The sequence below is a fragment of the Anneissia japonica genome, unplaced genomic scaffold (assembly GCF_011630105.1).
Source record: "Anneissia japonica isolate Jap-2015-1 unplaced genomic scaffold, ASM1163010v1 scaffold287864_len1152817_cov193, whole genome shotgun sequence".
In the NCBI taxonomy this organism is placed as follows: Eukaryota; Metazoa; Echinodermata; class Crinoidea; order Comatulida; family Comatulidae; genus Anneissia; species Anneissia japonica.
Window position 1 is genome coordinate 525637 of NW_022710960.1, and position 17085 is coordinate 542721.

The following is a 17085-nucleotide window of genomic DNA, read 5'->3' on the forward strand; positions in this document are numbered from 1 at the left end:
AACATTAAACATTCTTGGAATTGACATAACATTACTGATGTCGTACACACCCTTCAGTGTGAAATGTGGCTCTCTAGCACATCTAACATCTAAGGAAAGAAGAGCATAGATTGGTACCAGATAAAATAATTTTGTTATCAACATTAATACATTATGCTAATTTTCATCTTTGTAAGCGCATAAGGCAGTGCAAATTATTTCTGTGACAGTCTTTTGAAGAGTATAATAAATCTCCATTTTATCCCGTACATAGTCAAAATATTGGGGGGGGGGGGGAATGATACAATGGCCCCCCCCCCCCCCCCGCCTTGTCAAATATTGGGGGGGATATATCCCCCATCCCCCGGGATCTACGCCTATGGGCGTACGGTAATAGTTCTGAGGGCCCTGGTTCGAGAGTCCGACGGGGCCCTTGACGCGTATAGCATTACTATTCTTTTACTACTGAAGTATCATAATACCATACCCCGCTGAAATTTATTAAAGCGCGAATCCGTATATGAAATCGAATATTTTACAATTTATCATGTTTTAATAAAGTAATCCCCTGCCTGGAACCATCCTGGTTCGTAGTCTTCGGGCAAGGAATATTGATTACTAATGTATTATTATATGCCTAATGTATTAAATCTGTTTATTTAAAGATATTATTATTTTTATATTAGTTAATTATATTCTTTTTAATTCTTTTCATTAATATATTATTTAAATTATTTTTCTGTTCAGGTGTCAATTTTATTTATTTTTGTTTTGTTTTGTTTTGTTTTTGTTTTGTTTTGTTTTGTTTTGTTTTGTTTTTTCATTTTGCCAGGGTCTCAATTGATCAGCTCAGTCCTCACAAAATATTGTTAAAATAAATAAATAAATAAATAAATAATAAATAATGATTCATAATTTTACTAAAATAGTCTAGAATATATCTGTCCCATCGGACATTATTATTTCGGAGTGATTACTTATAAAAGTAAAAGTACCAATATATAACTATGATCATTTAAGGAGAAAGAAACATTAATAGGCCATATATTTAGCGTCTGGGTTGATAAAAACTGGCACTGGTATCCCTCCGACATGTTTGTATATTTGCATTTTCTGTCAGTAGGGTACGTAGCCCTCTCATTGAAAAACACTGCAGTTCCGAGGGCCCACAATACATTAAAATCCACAATAAATCTTAATCTATTATTATCTTTTGAATTTGGACTAAAAGAAAATAAGATTTTAATTAAATAGGCCTATATCTTGTCGAATTAATTCGGCTCGATACATGACTTGATTTTCTCTATCTTTAGAGATGTACTACTATCAATTGAGTACTTGTAGGCCTATTAAGTTTTTAATAACATTATTAAGTATTTGATGTGCTTTATGGTACAGTCGGTCTTTAATGGTTACTTATAAGCAGTTTTATCGATAGTTGTTAGTAATTTATATTGGTCAGGCTTTCATGCAAGGATGACGATCTGTTTCACTGTGAATTCCATAAGCCTACATCACGATGTATTCGAGTCACAATTTGCACAACAAAGCATGGGCCTAGCATGTTACTGATTATTTTAAAGCTATTAACCATTTTAAATTATAATTTTCAGTATTAAATATAAAGATAAATATTATCAATCAAGATATTTGCTATGCATCGTTTTATTGTAAGGGGGTGGGGAGGTCGGTGGCCCATGGCATGGGTGACCACCTGAAGGCTGTGGTATAGTTACTCCACTGAGTATGTACGCCTACACCCAGTCCTCTAGACCATTGGTGATTTTGGAGGAAACTGAATCAAACAAAAAATTTTAGCCCAAATAAACGTGATCGAAATAATCCTACATTTCCCAATATTAAGATTTAACAATGACAAAATAAGAGGTAATTAATTATAATCTCTATAAAAATGCAATAGATTTTTAATTAAATAGAATATAATTAGATTATTATATTTTATTTGTCTTTAATTAATAACTTAAAAATCTATATTAGCTATTTAAAAAAAAATTCTACCATTTGTCAGAAATGCGTTGGCGTAGGTCTCGTAAAGATCACCGTTGTTCACGCGTTGTAACGATGTCATCGCTAGTGCACATTAGAACGCACCGGAGCGTTATTGACGATCATAGCGCAATGTATTGTATTGTTGACTCTGTGTTTTCTGATTTGTTTTTGCAGTAGTACCTAGCCTAATCCCAGTACTTCAATACGATTTTACGGTATTACGGTAGTAAGTTAATGTATATTATATATTAGGGTAACTTTTTAGACATCGGGTAATCCGTTGTGTGACTGCAGACTTAGGCCTAGCTAGGCCCCCTCTAGGCCTAGGCCGCTCTTCTGCCCCACACTAGACTAGCTAGATAGCTAGGCCTAGGTAGCCTACTTTCTATCTAGGCCTATGCCTATAATACCGTAGTCTATAGTCTAATCTTAGCCTATAGCCAGGCCTAGCCTAGCTAGGCGCACTAGGCCTGGAGAAATTAGGGTGTTGAGTGAGGGCCTGGCTGCTTACATTCTTTCTCATCAGACATTCACTAAAAAAAACTAAGTTTCTAGCTTTATAGGCCCTGGCCCTCTAACTAGTACTTAGTACTGTAGTAGGCCTAGTTACTAGCCAGGCTAGACCTAGTGTACTAGTAGGCTTGTTTATATGACTATTTTTTTTGTATTAAAAATGTTGTTTCTTTTGTTACCTCTGAAGGCCTGTGGAAGCATACTGTAAAGTTTTATGATTGCGCTGAGGATACCTAAAAAATCTTCTCAAATTTGCGTCTAAAATCTCTATGAAAATAGGTGTGTGGAATCGTAATTGCTGCATAATTGCATTGGTTATTCATTAAGATTTTTTTTTCGAAATGCACAGACGGATTTCTTTCTAGGATAAATATTTGGGCGGAGGATTATATATATTCCCTGCGCAGGTCTTGGTAGACATACAGTCTTGCTGTGGAAAGCAATCTCTGTCTGTCTACCAATGTAGGGGCTAGGCTGGCTTTTTAAATACATTTAAAACCCTATGCGCTGCCCGCCTACCATCTTCAGCTAGAGATACCCCTTGTCATAAAAAGTATATTAATATTCATTATGATACCGATCATAGGTTTGTATATAAAAACCGTTTCTTTTTATTTTCTCCTCCATCTGGATGCTTTTGGCAAATATATTTGCTACATTAGAAAGCAAAATTTTATTTTTATTTTTTCCACCCTCCTCTGACAAATTTTAAGAAAATAAGTTCACAAAACTAGGTATAAAAATGGGTCACCTTACAATTACCCTTTTTGCCTTTTCTGCCATATCTGCTTTTGTCTTAAAACTTAACTGATTGAACCTAATTTATGCTTGATATTATATATGTGTCAAAGACCAGCTAAACCAGCCACTGGTCTCAAAAATCAATTTTAAGTTATTAATGTAGGGTTAAACAGTAAAAATGAGAGCTATAAAATGGTAAAAGGATCATTTAAATCTGACATTTCCTTTTGAAGTTACAAGCATTCAAACATAGAACTGTTTAAAGAATAATATTTGAAAAATCAGCCTTCAAAGTTTATGATTTCGAGCTTTTCTCAGGCAGAGACCATCACCAAATTGATAAAAATTGTTGTTTAAATAACATTGAAAATGGGGAAAATAACAGTATGGTATAATGTATAGATATATAATGGTTAGGTTACTGCAATAAAATAGAATTCAAAAATTTTGACATTTCAGCATGTTTTGGCCATTATCTCTGAAACACGGATTGCGACAAGTGACTGGTTTGGCTTGTCTTTACCATATATAACGTTTATTAACCTTAGTTATAAATCATGAATATATTTTACCTTTGAAAGGTGTGCAGAACATGCCTCAGGAATCCACAAGGGCAACAGAACAACAACCAGAAGAGACTTGGAGAGTGAAAACTCTTGACGAGATATTGGCAGAAAAAAAAAAACGCAAGGAGAGGGAAGAGACAAAGAAAACTGACGAGAGCAAGACCACAATGTCACATGATCAGGAAGAAAGGTTTGTTTAGTTATATTGTGTCTTATTAGTCTCCCAATTTTGTCTCTTACTGACATACTGTAGTTCAGGTCTGAGTCTAGCCACTTGCTTATCATATTTGAACTTTACAATATATCATGGTTGCCATTTATTTTTCAGAATGGATGACTATGATTCCCTGGACATAAAGCCACCACAGCTTACAACATACAAAGGAAAGAAGTCACATAAGAAAGATGATAGAAGAGACCGGCAGAAAACTAGTTCCCTAGAAAGAAAACATAAAAGTATGCAGACAGAAGATACATATGTCAATTTAATATATGCTAATAAAGAGCGAATAATAATTAACATTTTCACTGCCCTGTAGTTTGACAAAGATCCTCCCAATTTGCCATGACAAGTTTTACAGAGTTCTAACAATTAGAAATATTTGGGGCTAGGTTTCACTGAGCCATTCAAGCTTAGGCCTGGTCACTCAATGGTCACTAAATGAGCTCTAGACCTAGGGATGCCTAGCTTTATCTCTTGACGCATATTCATGTTAGTAAGTACTGTTCATGCTCATAAAGGTGCGACAATAAAGACAACCTTAAATAAACCACTTTCTTGTAGGTAAACAATCAAGATCTGACAAAGAAAAATCATCGCAGGATCATTACAAGAGAAGCAAAGACAGGAGATCAGACCCATATGACTCACGAGTATCGCGAGATAAGAATCATGAACCAAGGGACAGCTACAGCCACGATAGACACAGTAGACAAGAGCCAAGAGGGTACAATCCACAGAGCCATCATGAATCAGACAGGTAAATTTTAATTCGAGGGGGCCAGGTTCAAATCATGTGCTGATAAATTCAGACATCTGAAAAGAGTGGAATGGCATTATGAATCTGATAGGAAATTGGGGCATTGAAACATCAGCTTAACCCACAATGTGATGAAGCAGTGTTATTTGTTTTTTGTTGTTTGTTATTTGGTATTTATATAGCGCACTCTTCCTTTAGGTTAAAAAGTGCTTTCTTTTCCCTGGTCATTGGGTTTACATGCTTAAGTGTTGCTGCCATCTTGGTGCAGTAGCAGACAACCCCCCCCCCCCCCAGATACCCATTTATACTTCTTGGTGGACAGAAGCAATGCAGATAAAGTGCCTTGCTCAAGGACACAAGCGAAATGCACAGCGAGGGATTGAAACCCCCAAACTTGAGGCTGGGAAATCAAACTGTTCTCGCTGCACCAAACTGCTTCCATAAAGTGTAGTTCTGCCAGCTACATAAAAAGTAAATAACTCAATTAAATGGATTAAATAACTTCCATTGATGTGATATACAGTATAAGTAGTATAAGCATAGCATAAATTTTAAGGTCATCTCTGACCTCTTTTATTCTCTTAGTCTTTGCTCTTCCATTTATCCCATAAATAACTTTCTATAAACTTTCTCCTCGTAAGAGATACCTGATCCAATTCTTCTTTAATTTATTCATTCATTCATTCATTCATTTATTCATTCATTCATTCATTCATTTATTCATTCATTCATTCCTTCATTCATTCATTCATTCATTCATTCATCCATTCATTCATTCATTTTATTCATTTATTCATTCATTCATTCCTTCATTCATTCATTAATTCATTCATTCTTTATTTATTCAGCCAATAACATAAACAAGTGAGTACAATTAACAAATTAATAAATTTAACAAATACTTGAGACAATATATAACCTAAGTTGTCTGGGATTAAAAAAAATTAAGCATTGATAAATAAGTGTTTTCAAGTATTTATCTCAGCCTAAATTTTGTATCCTTAAGATTAAATAAAAATTGTCTTTTGGAACATTCAAATACACATTTTGATTATTTATGCAGAGACCGATCTTGGAGGCAGACATCAGAAAGTCGATATGAGAGAGGTCATCCAAGGGTATCCAGACATTCAGATGAATATCGAAGGCACTCTCACAGAGATGGTAGGTAGAACTTTGTTTTGAAGTGGAAAAGAACTATCTATTTACAGTATTCTTATCAATTTGATTATCAATCAATAAGAATTTGTAGAGAGCCATATATCAGTGATGCCAATGATGTTGGCATTACCCAAATTTGTAAAATTTTTGAAATTTAGTAGATAGGGATTATATAGAAGTCATTATGTGGTTCATTTTGTTTTTGTCAAAAGAAAAATCTTAGCCAATAGATGGTTTTGATCCCAGTACCCTGAATTTGAAGGTAAATATCTCATATCATTCAGTAATGCATTATAATTTGACAATGACATGGACTTTCCTTATAGGCTCAAGGTCACAAGCTAGTGTCGAAGTGGAAAGGAGTCATTCAAATGATCGCAGAGACAGAAAACAGAAGTATGAGAGGGACCGAAGTCCCCTGCACAGACAACAGCATGGTAGGTATACTCATAAGTGAGTACCTGGTATAATTGGTAATTGAGTACCTGGTACCAAAATACCAAATTACTTGTACAGTGTTTCAAAAGGACACGTTTGAAGATTTAAATAATAAATTTTATACCTTATAGATTTTAGCCCTGTGTTTACTCATACATGATGGAAGGGGAAAGTAATAATTACCAACAGACTCTATCTCTTTGCATGTGTCACTGCTTGAGCAAATTCTTTGACCCAATAATGATTAATAATCTTAAGGGTGATTGTGATAATAATAAAGATGGCGATGCTAAAAAATACCAACAAGATTCATACACTTACAGATAATCACTCGACAAGAGACCACCGAGGGTACAGCGAAGAAGAACCAGCTTCAAAAATGGAGGTTGATCGTGTTACTGAGGAGGAGGAGGAGGAGGAGGAGGAGGAAGAGGAGGAGCAGCAGCGTCAGCAACAGTCTGAAGATGACGGAGACCATGAACAACATTCTGATGTGGATGTAGTCTCTTCGGGGTAATTAAACTAAAAGTCATGAATACTTAATGCTGATTAATTAAAGTTTAATTATTTTAATTGTAAATTTCCCAGTATTTTTCCAGATTTTTCCATGTACAATATTAATTTGTGTCAGGAATTTATTATAAACTCGCTGTTTTTTAAATTCTGTTTCCAGGAAAGAATCAGGGGAAGAGTCTGAAGGGAGTGAGAGTGGGGAGACAGAGGAATCTGAAGATGACTCGGACAAAGATAGTGACGAGGAGAATAGTGAGGATGATGACGATGACGATGATGAAGAGGATGAATCTGCTTCTGAATCAGAGGCTTCTGAATCAGACACTGCTTCCAGTTCAGAATCTGGTATTTTTTAAATTTATTGTTCCATTTTTTTATTCTTTTTTTATCATTATTTCAAATTTAGAATTTGAAATTCCTGCAGCAGCCATTGTATGGCAAATAGAGGATGCAATGGAAAAGCGAGGGTAGTAGCTGAATAAAATAGGATGACAAGATGATGTTTAACTACTTTAACTAATTTTATTTTGTTCAGAAAATTTACATTCTAGTTGGAGGTCCAGGTAGAAAATTTGTTTTAGGCCAACTCAGATATAAGCTTACTCTCCAACTTTTGAATAATTTTTTTTCTTTTTTAAATGCTGCACCTGGGTTTATACAGAACCACCTAAAGTCAAAGCTTAGGTTCACTGCCTGAACTTACAGCTTTGTAACAAAAATTCTATACTTTGTCAGATCTAGCTCCTAGACTGGAATCACTGTGAGATGCCTAATCTAGACCTATTTAGACCTGGTATTAGTAATATGAAACTATTTTTTTAATGCTTTAATTCTATAATTATATTGACCCTAAATTTGGTTTATATTTTGGTGCATTGTTTTTTCAGATGATGGAAGTGAAAGTGAACACAGTGAAAAAGATGAAAATATAGCTCAAAAGCATCAAAGTACAAAACCTTTAAAACCCTCAAAAGGTAAATCAGCAATCCATTTTTTTCATAAAAAAAACCTGATACAAACTATCAATTTGTTTTTAATTGTGGTCTCAATCAAATAGACACTTCATCTTTTGAGTATTACTTCAATTTCAGAGCAGTACCTCAATAATTTGAGTAGTGCCTCAATTTGTTGAGTAGCACACAGGTCTGCTGTGTAGCATTCCAGTCTGTTTATTACTGTAGTTATTTAAACTAATTTGTACAGTGTCTCAATGTTCAATAGTGTCTCAATCTGTTAAGTGTACCCAAGTCTGTTGAGTAATACCTCAGTCTGTTTAGATAAGTAAAGCTTCAACATATTGAGTAGTGCCTCATTCTGTTGAGTAACATCTCAATCTTTTATCTCATTTTGTAGAGTAGTGTCTTAACCTATTAAGTAGTGCCTCAGTCTGTTTAGTACACTGATCTCTATTATAATAGCTGGATTGATCATCGGCCAATCATCGTACAGAAAAAAGTGAAACCACTGAAACCATATACAAGAGCCTAAATGATGTACCAGTTTAGACAAGTTTTTTTGGCATTTTTTTCTTGCCGTCCTTTTCAATTTAAATTTAAGGAAATGATTTTTTCACAGCCTCTTACTACTCAACGCGCCTGTTTGTGCAGTTTACAAAAGCGTGGGCGATGTCATGGTGTTGGTTGGTTATCGTTACATCGATTCAAAAGTTTTGCACTGTGATGACGTATCTGTGACGTTTTGGGCTCCCCAACATGGCTTAGGTGGCGTAGTAAAACCAGTCAATAAACAGTCTAGCCATTATAAATGTACAGTAGTGCCTTACTAAATTTAAGAGTGCCTCAATATATTGAGTAATGCCCAATCTATTAAGTTAGTGCTCCAGAATAATGAGTAGTGTATGAGTATATTTAGTGCCTCAATCTGCTGAATAATACTTTATTCCGTCTAAGAGAAACAAAATGAATTGAACTGAAATGAAAAGAAATGTATACATTAATTTTGTTGTTTTGGCATTTCATAAAAAAGCTGGGGTTTTTTCAGGTGTTCAGAAGTCTAAATTTGACAAGGATTCTTCACCCGAACCCCAAGTAGTGGAGCCAGAAGGCAGTCCCGGAAACTACCTCCCAGACTCACCACCAGTGTCACCAGTTGAATTGAAACCGGAGTTACCCATTTACCTGCCGGCAATTTCCGGATGCAGAAGTGTGGAGGAGTTTACCTGTCTCAACCGCATTGAAGAAGGTACATACGGAGTTGTGTACAGAGCAAAGGACAAAAAACTTGGTGAGTCATGTGTTTTCTTACATTGAAGAGAGAGATCAGCATAGCTCAGTCGGCTAAATTGATGGTCACTCTGTGTGTGCTGAACTGTGGATATCCATTGTTAACCTTTCGTACCACTTCAAATCTATACGCTGCTCTCCTTGCGTTTCCATCATTTGGAAGAGATGTTTGAAGCCGTCATGGCCCATCAGCACATTAAAGAATGCAGTACACTCTTTGAAAAAGTGTAGGGGACTGTTGTTCGGTGTACTGTCCAATCACCATTAGAAGGACCCCACCAGAAATACATACTTGGACTTTTGTACCTTATCTTATGGTGTTCACATCGAATATATTCAATCCAAAGAAAGACATCTTTGAACCAGCAGCAAATACAGTAATCCTATTTCTGTGTACTTTGTAACCCCTTATTCGGGTTAATGATGAGTTAGTAAATCTGAAAGTATCTTCGACAAGTATTGCAAAAGATCTACCAAAAGAGCCAAGAAATTCTGCAGTAAGATATTGAATTCCATGCTGTAACTATACAGTTCATCTCTGTTTTTCAATTTCATTTTTGTAGTTTCATTTTTACTTTTCTGCATTACTGTTTTGATGTTTTTGGGATTTTTTAATGTTAAGTTTTTAAGTTTTACATTGTTTTAAAGGCAAAGGGGTAAATGCATTGTTGAGGGAGGAAAGAAGGGTATTTAGAATATTGTTTCTGAAAACAAAGGTTAAAGTTTAGTTCTGTTTTATTTGTGGGTAGGTATAGCATTTGAATTATCAGTGATGGATGAGGACGGAGAAGAGATTAATTTAAGCTCTTTTGAGTTAGTTTTAAGTTTTTTGTTGTTCTTGTAATTTGATGTATCTTGTAATCATTTGTCTTAAGTTTGTGTTTCAGATGCACCTTTGTTTTTTTAAAGTGTGCCACTGATGTTAAAGTACAAGTCCAAATAAAATATTACTCTCTTTGTCATTCTTCTATCATCGGACTGGCATTCCGCAGCTCACCAGTGTTCATCCTTTGATGTTGTCTTTTAATATTATTTTTTTTCTTGACAGATGAGGTAGTGGCATTAAAAAGGTTGAAAATGGAGAAAGAAAAAGAAGGTTTTCCAATAACATCTTTACGAGAAATTAACACGTTGCTCAAGTCTCAACATCAAAATATTGTTACAGTCAGGGTACGTTATATTAGCCCATGTATTAATGATGATCAAAATGTGTAGATAGAGATACTAACAGTTCTACTGTTGCCGGGTAAACCGGCTTTGCTACAGTGATTTGGTTCACTCTGGTTGTCCCTGGTCTCCCCAAATTTCAGCTTTTTTGTTGTTGTTGTTGTTGTTGTAAATGACCAAATAAATAATGAAATGAAATGAAATGAAAGTCCATACAAAAGATATTCAACACAAATTATAAAACAAAAAGAAACGTAACATAAAGACATGTTAGCAGCATGTCAAGAGAGGATGATGGGCTTAAAGATTAACATCAGAGGGAATTCCCTTTAACTAAACTGGTAACCTGTAAAAACAATGATAATCATGAGAATTGAAACAGATTTTTTTTTTTCAATAATTTTATAAAAGAAACTAAAATTAGAAAGATTGGTGGTTAAAAAAATGTAAGCTACAGATTACAATAAAGCAAAAAAAAAAAATATTCTACTTTATTACCTCTTTTTTCAATATTTTTATAATAAATTTCATCTATAAAAATTGGAAAGATTTGATAGTTAAAAAATATAAGCTACGGATTACAATAAAGCAAAAAAAAAAAAAATATTATTCTACTTTATTACAACCTCCAAGTCATTCTTGTAATTGGCACATATCAGTTGAGCTTGCCTAAGTCAAATTGAAAATGGACTATACACATTGTTAATTCATGGACAACACAACAATTTGTCATATAAAATAAGATTGACTTAAAAATATTCGGGTTAGACAAAGTCAACATAGGCAAGTTTTTTTCTGTACTTGAATGCGAAAGAAATACAATGTATGAAACTACTGTATACACTGCGTACATACTCAAGTAATGATCCTGATGTTTGTAGGAAATTGTTGTTGGTAGTAATATGGACAAAATCTACATTGTGATGGACTATGTAGAACACGACTTGAAGACTTTAATGGAAACCATGAAACAGCCCTTCACACAAGGTTAGTAAAACTAATTTGATATTGTAACAGTTATTGTCAGCCGTTAGAAGTCTTGCTTACAATAGTGTGCGGTGTATGCCAACGTTAGTGTAGAGCATTGTTGATTAGGCTTGACGCATGTCAAGTTAGGCCTATCAATGAATATTCCATTTGATCAATCATTTGCATACAGCAGTAGACCCTATGCACTAGACAGGGAAAAGCATCATACCAACTGGTGAGTTCTCTACGTACAGCCACTTGTAAAAGCAGACCTATTTTGAACTCAGTTGTGTTCCGCTTCTTAAAGCAGCATGCATGGTACATGCTTTTGGTTTTCTTGAATTTGGTGACAATCATTAGCCAGACAACAATATTTCAACATTAATTATGTCATCATCAGAAATGACGATTACAACAGTATGGCTATAACATGGCTAGCATTAATAATTAGAGTGAACTTTGATAGTTAAGAAATTAAAACTATGGCATATATTATACAAGTATTGACTGCTCATGAGGGGAATGGTGAAATCTATTCCCCGAGGTGATGTGAAGACCATAGGCTAGTATGTTCCCAAGGAAAATAGTAGGCTACATTTTCCACATCACCAAGGGGCTATAGATTCCACCGTTCCTCGAATCTAGAGCAGTCAATATTTGTTTTATATACCTCATACATAGATTCTTCAAGACCTAAAAAAGTAATGAAAAGAGTACCCACCAAGTAAATCTAGGCTTAATTTCTAGGCTTAAGTGATCAAAGGGCCAATCTCTCTCAGCATCATAGAAGTCGGGTCCCATTACCATCTGTGCGTATCATAAATTACATAACAACCGTTAAAAGTGGGGCCTAGAGACAGGTAACAAAAATACTATCATTTAACGTGATGGTTCTTTTTCCCCGAGGAATTTATGAATTATCATTCAAACCTACGTCATAGGAGTGATTGTTGACATTATTACCCACTTTTTAACCAATCAAATGCCTAGAACCTATGTATGCAGTATTGCAATAAATGCAATCATTTTCAAGTTGAAAGTGAGTTTTCAGCTACTATTTGATATATGAATATATTTACAATCTTTTTCAAGGAGAAAGTAAGTGCTTATTAAAGCAATTGCTAGATGGAGTTCACCATCTCCATGACAACTGGATACTACATCGAGATCTCAAGACATCAAACTTACTGCTGAGCCACAAGGGTATATTGAAGATTGGTGACTTTGGTTTGGCACGGGAGTACGGTTCCCCTCTTAAGCCTTACACACCTATTGTGGTTACTCTGTGGTACAGAGCACCTGAGCTTCTTCTTGGAATTAAGGTAAAGACAAGAATTTTTTATACTCTTGTTTCCAAAACCCACCAACCAATGATATGTTGTTTTTGAATAGAAAGCTTTTTGCCCTGTTAACGTATACATAAAACAACATAAATTTCGGAAAAAAAAGTGAAATATTTACTTCAGTATGCCTGCTGCTGTCTTAAAGTCTCCTAAAATGAGGTCTCTTTATTTCTTTATCAGATATAAAAATATAAAGCATTTAACTACTGAACCAGTACATCACAACTTTTCATTCTTTATGACCATGTAATATGATTTTGGGCAAAAGGCTGAAGGCATCGTCTATTATTTTTTACCTCAATTAATAGCCTACTTTACATATTAAATATTCAAATAGTACATTATATTTGTTTTTTTAGTGGGATATATATATAGTCTTGTGTTGAATGTTCAACATGTTGATGTGTGATGTCATGTGGTAATGATTTGTATCTTGTGTTAAATGCTCAACATGTTGATGTGTCCTGTGTATAATCTGTCTCTTATACACATCTAGATGTGTATAAGAGACAGATATATACACACACTCACTGAGTAACAATGTCAGTTTAGATTTTGTAAATATTACTCCAGTCCTATTAACATGTTCTCTGTTCAGTGATCATATGGTTTTCATTTTTTACAGGAGTACGCCTGTCCGATTGACATGTGGTCAGTGGGTTGTATATTTGCTGAGTTTCTTACCATGAAGCCACTATTCCCAGGCAAATCTGAAGTTGATCAGTTGAACAGGATATTCAAGGTAGAATAGAAATTTTGTTACGAATTCTTAGACTCTATGTATTTTACATTATTACCACCATTCAAACATCTATAGATTATGCCCTCAGTTCCCTGGGGAGAACAACTCCATCGAATATCTTCGATGAGAAACACACCAATGAAAGCCCATGAAAGTCCTCCAATGTGCTCTTTTTTGGTGGTGATTGCGGCGCAGTACACCAGGACACAATCCTCCTCTACTGTATTCCGAAGAGTGTTTAGCATTTTTTTAACTTCCACTTGGGCCAGTGCCAGTTTGTACAGCTGAACTTGCCTAAGTCGAATCCAAAATGGCATTGAAAAACTGTTTGACTGAGATAAAATTTAACTTACAGATCACTAATTAATGGAAAACCAACAATTTGGCATGTAAAATAAGATCGGCTTGGAAATGATTAACCATAACCATATTTTTACAATCTTATTATTGGTATTTACAGGAACTTGGAACACCAAGTGAAAAGATCTGGCCAGGCTACAATGAACTACCAGCAGTGAAGAAAATGACGTTCGCTGATCACCCTTACAACAACCTTCGCAGTCGATTTGGAACTTATTTGACTGATGTTGGCTTTGAGCTTATGAATAAGTCAGTATGATTACTTTTATTTTATTTCATAACTATCAATTCACAGATAGGATGCTACAGTATTTCAATTACTTCCTGTTATGAGGCTTAAGAGTGGAGATGTGTTTGTTACGAGAAACAAAATCCTGGCGACACAGTATTTGAACCCTGGACCTGGGGATTGGAAGAGTAATAATAAAAGATAATAATTATATTAATACTAATAGTATGTCAGATTCTGTTAATAGCAGCTAATACTGATGCAAGAACAATAAGGTTTAATTGTTTACATATAAACTTTGTTGTGTTTTAGGTTCTTGACCTATAACCCTGCTCGCCGTATAACAGCTGAGGAAGCTAAGAAGCATGAATACTTCAAAGAAAGGCCTTTACCAATCGATCCGTCCATGTTTCCCACATGGCCAGCAAAGAGTGAAATGGCAAGGGTGAAGAAGAGTAGCCCAAAGGCACCAGAAGGGGGACAGCAGTATAAGAATTTAGTAAGTAATATACCGTAAAACCTCGAATTGAAGCCCAGTGGGCTTTATCTCAAGATGAAGCCCATCTCGAATTAAAGCCCCCTCTTTAGTTTGCAAAATTAGCCTCGAAAAGAAGCCCATTGGCTTCTTTTCAAGATAGCATAGGCTTCATTTCGACACACTGTACATGAATTTCAGAAAACAAAATGAATTAAATACAAGCTTGGTTTATACAGTAGTTTAGGTGATTTAATGCCAGTTAAATACACTCCATGGTACAGATTGATGTTACAGTGGCCTTATTTATTGTTTCATAGTACAAATTCACAAAATTTACAGCATTCATTTTGAAAAGAGGGCCCCTCTTTGCTTTGCAAAAGTAGTCTCGAAAAGAAGCCCATCCAAAGTTCGCAAAAAAAGGAGCACAGGGCTTCAATTCGAGGTTTTACGGTAGTGTCACTAATATATTGTTTCTTGTGTTGCGTGTGTAACATATTGATGTGTCTTGTCTTGAATGTTCAACAGGTTGATGTGTCCTATGTTAATGAATTGTGTCTTGTGTTGAATGTTCAACATGTTGATGTGTGATGTCATGTGGTAATGATTTGTATCTTGTGTTAAATGCTCAACATGTTGATGTGTCCTGTGTATAATTGTTCAACATTTTGATGTGTCATGTGTTAATGAATTGTCTTGTGTTGAATGTTCAACATGTTGATGCGTCCTGTGTACTGATGTGTCTTATGTTAGTATGTTCAACAAATGTGTCTGTTTTAAATGTATATCATAAACATGTCTAATGTTGTCTTGTTTTTTAACAGGATGATGATGAAGCAGATGAGGGTTTCCGATTAACTCTTGCCTCGCAAGGTGCTGCTAAAGGATTGGGATTCAGTCTAAAGTTCTGACCTCGGTTTGCTAATTCTACCGCCATATAGTTTAAGCATTGTCCACACCAGTATATGGGTGTGATGACAGCATTCTGCCATTATATGTGTGGACACATATATCACTCTAGTGTGAACAGAGGTTTTACTACACCTACAGAGTATATTCAACTACAGAAAAACATGTAATGTGTAGACATTGACATAGTCTCGTGGAACATGATGTTGATAATATCCCTTGATGCATTGGTGGCTTGAGAACTATGCTCAAAGAAGATCCAACAAGTGTGACAGAGGATCTAAAAACAGGGGGATCAGAACCAGTGAGGCCATCTATAGCATAGGTCAGGGTCCAGGAATAAAATAATGGGGAGAGATTTTTTGGCTTAGCATGGCCCAAAATACAGTATGCTTTTAGCCCACAGTTTAGGAATTGACAATCAAAATAACTTGTTTAGTATGTAATATGTCTGATTCATTTTATTAACATTGGCCAACATTGTATCTGAAGGCTTCAGCCCAGTAAGTCAGTGTCAGTGGTGTCTAGAAATATATGTTGAGGGGAAGAAGTGTCTGACAGAGGGGTTTAACAATTTCCATTGGAGACCAGCAGAGCCTCCAGGCACTGGGGTGAATTCTTTTTGCGCAACTACTTCTCAGTATATCATTACGTTTGTTTGTACTATACAGTGTTTATTTTGCTTTAACATTTTTTTTTATTAGTTTTTATTTAACATTTATTGAATTATATAGTTTTTTTGAAAATGTTTAGGCTACCAAAAAAAGGAAAATACATCAGAATAAGTTATTACGTACCAAGGATGGGTCAGAGAGCCATCAGCAAATAGCATTTGGATGTAAATTGTAATGGCCTAATCGATTTAAATCATATGATTGGAATGATGGAAGTTTATTTTATAAATGACAAAACCTTACTACTGTATTGTCCGAAGATCAGAAAAAATATTTTAAGCCTTCTTTGGAAGATGGATATGTATATAAAGATTTTTCATGATGAAAATAAACTCTTTTTGCAATAAATTCTGTGTTTTTGAGTTTTTCTCATTTAATATTAAATGCACATTTGGAAATGTTGTAGAATAGTCCGTTAGCCCAAATGGGCAGCAAGCTAACATACCATAAATTACCAAGTGCTGTACTGTATATGCTGCAGTGCTTATATTTTTTGCACTTAATTGATTATTACAAATTATGTATGTGTTCTTAAGATCTCGTGTTACATATTCTTGTTAAAATGATGTGTTGTAATTGATTAATCAGTCCTGATATAATGTTTGCATATAATTATTCCACAAAATATCGGGTGTTTATAAGAAATACATGTTTGATGCATACTTACTTGATATTTAACTACCCAAATTTCTGGAAACCAACCAATTTCCCACAAATGCAGAATGTTTGCTTATTTTTACTACTGTGTTATCTTCTGTGCACATCCAATATAGGTGCGGTTACACACCAAGCCAGGAAGCAGCTATACATGATCATGGTGTTTAACCATTGCCTCTCTGAAGTCACTTGATCATAGTATCACTACTTTGCAGCAAAATGCAATGTGATGTGTTTAGGAAGGCTTATTTAACCACAGCTCCAGAAAGTGGGTTTTTTCCAACTTGGGTCATCTGGAAAGTGTTATTTTTTGTGTACAATTGGTTAATAATCTTTTTTGCAAGTTTTGTGCACTTGCAACCATTAGCAGTGTTTTTGAAATACACATGATACTTCACCCTTAGACACAGCCATAC

The 17085-nt window shown here is 35.0% G+C and overlaps 1 protein-coding gene across 1 annotated transcript; it reads left to right on the top strand.

The window, feature by feature from the left end:
- The first annotated feature begins 2756 nt into the window (after positions 1 to 2756).
- Positions 2757 to 16360, top strand: LOC117107154 (cyclin-dependent kinase 11B-like). The gene is made up of 17 exons (XM_033248730.1): positions 2757 to 2781; positions 3825 to 3999; positions 4138 to 4265; positions 4594 to 4789; positions 5853 to 5953; positions 6277 to 6387; positions 6712 to 6901; positions 7062 to 7246; positions 7789 to 7875; positions 8903 to 9145; positions 10193 to 10314; positions 11193 to 11298; positions 12373 to 12602; positions 13249 to 13365; positions 13826 to 13974; positions 14267 to 14453; positions 15254 to 16360. Exons 1-17 carry the CDS (start codon positions 2772 to 2774, stop codon positions 15338 to 15340), a joined length of 2424 nt encoding a protein of 807 aa, XP_033104621.1. The 5' UTR covers positions 2757 to 2771; the 3' UTR covers positions 15341 to 16360.
- Positions 16361 to 17085: the final 725 nt, after the last annotated feature.

Bases quoted from the DNA above. Each gene is read 5' to 3' on its own strand.
- LOC117107154 (XM_033248730.1), top strand. The intron at 6,902-7,061 runs GTAATTAAACTA...TTCTGTTTCCAG, and splicing joins GTGGATGTAGTCTCTTCGGG to GAAAGAATCAGGGGAAGAGT. The intron at 13,366-13,825 runs GTAGAATAGAAA...TGGTATTTACAG, and splicing joins AGTTGAACAGGATATTCAAG to GAACTTGGAACACCAAGTGA.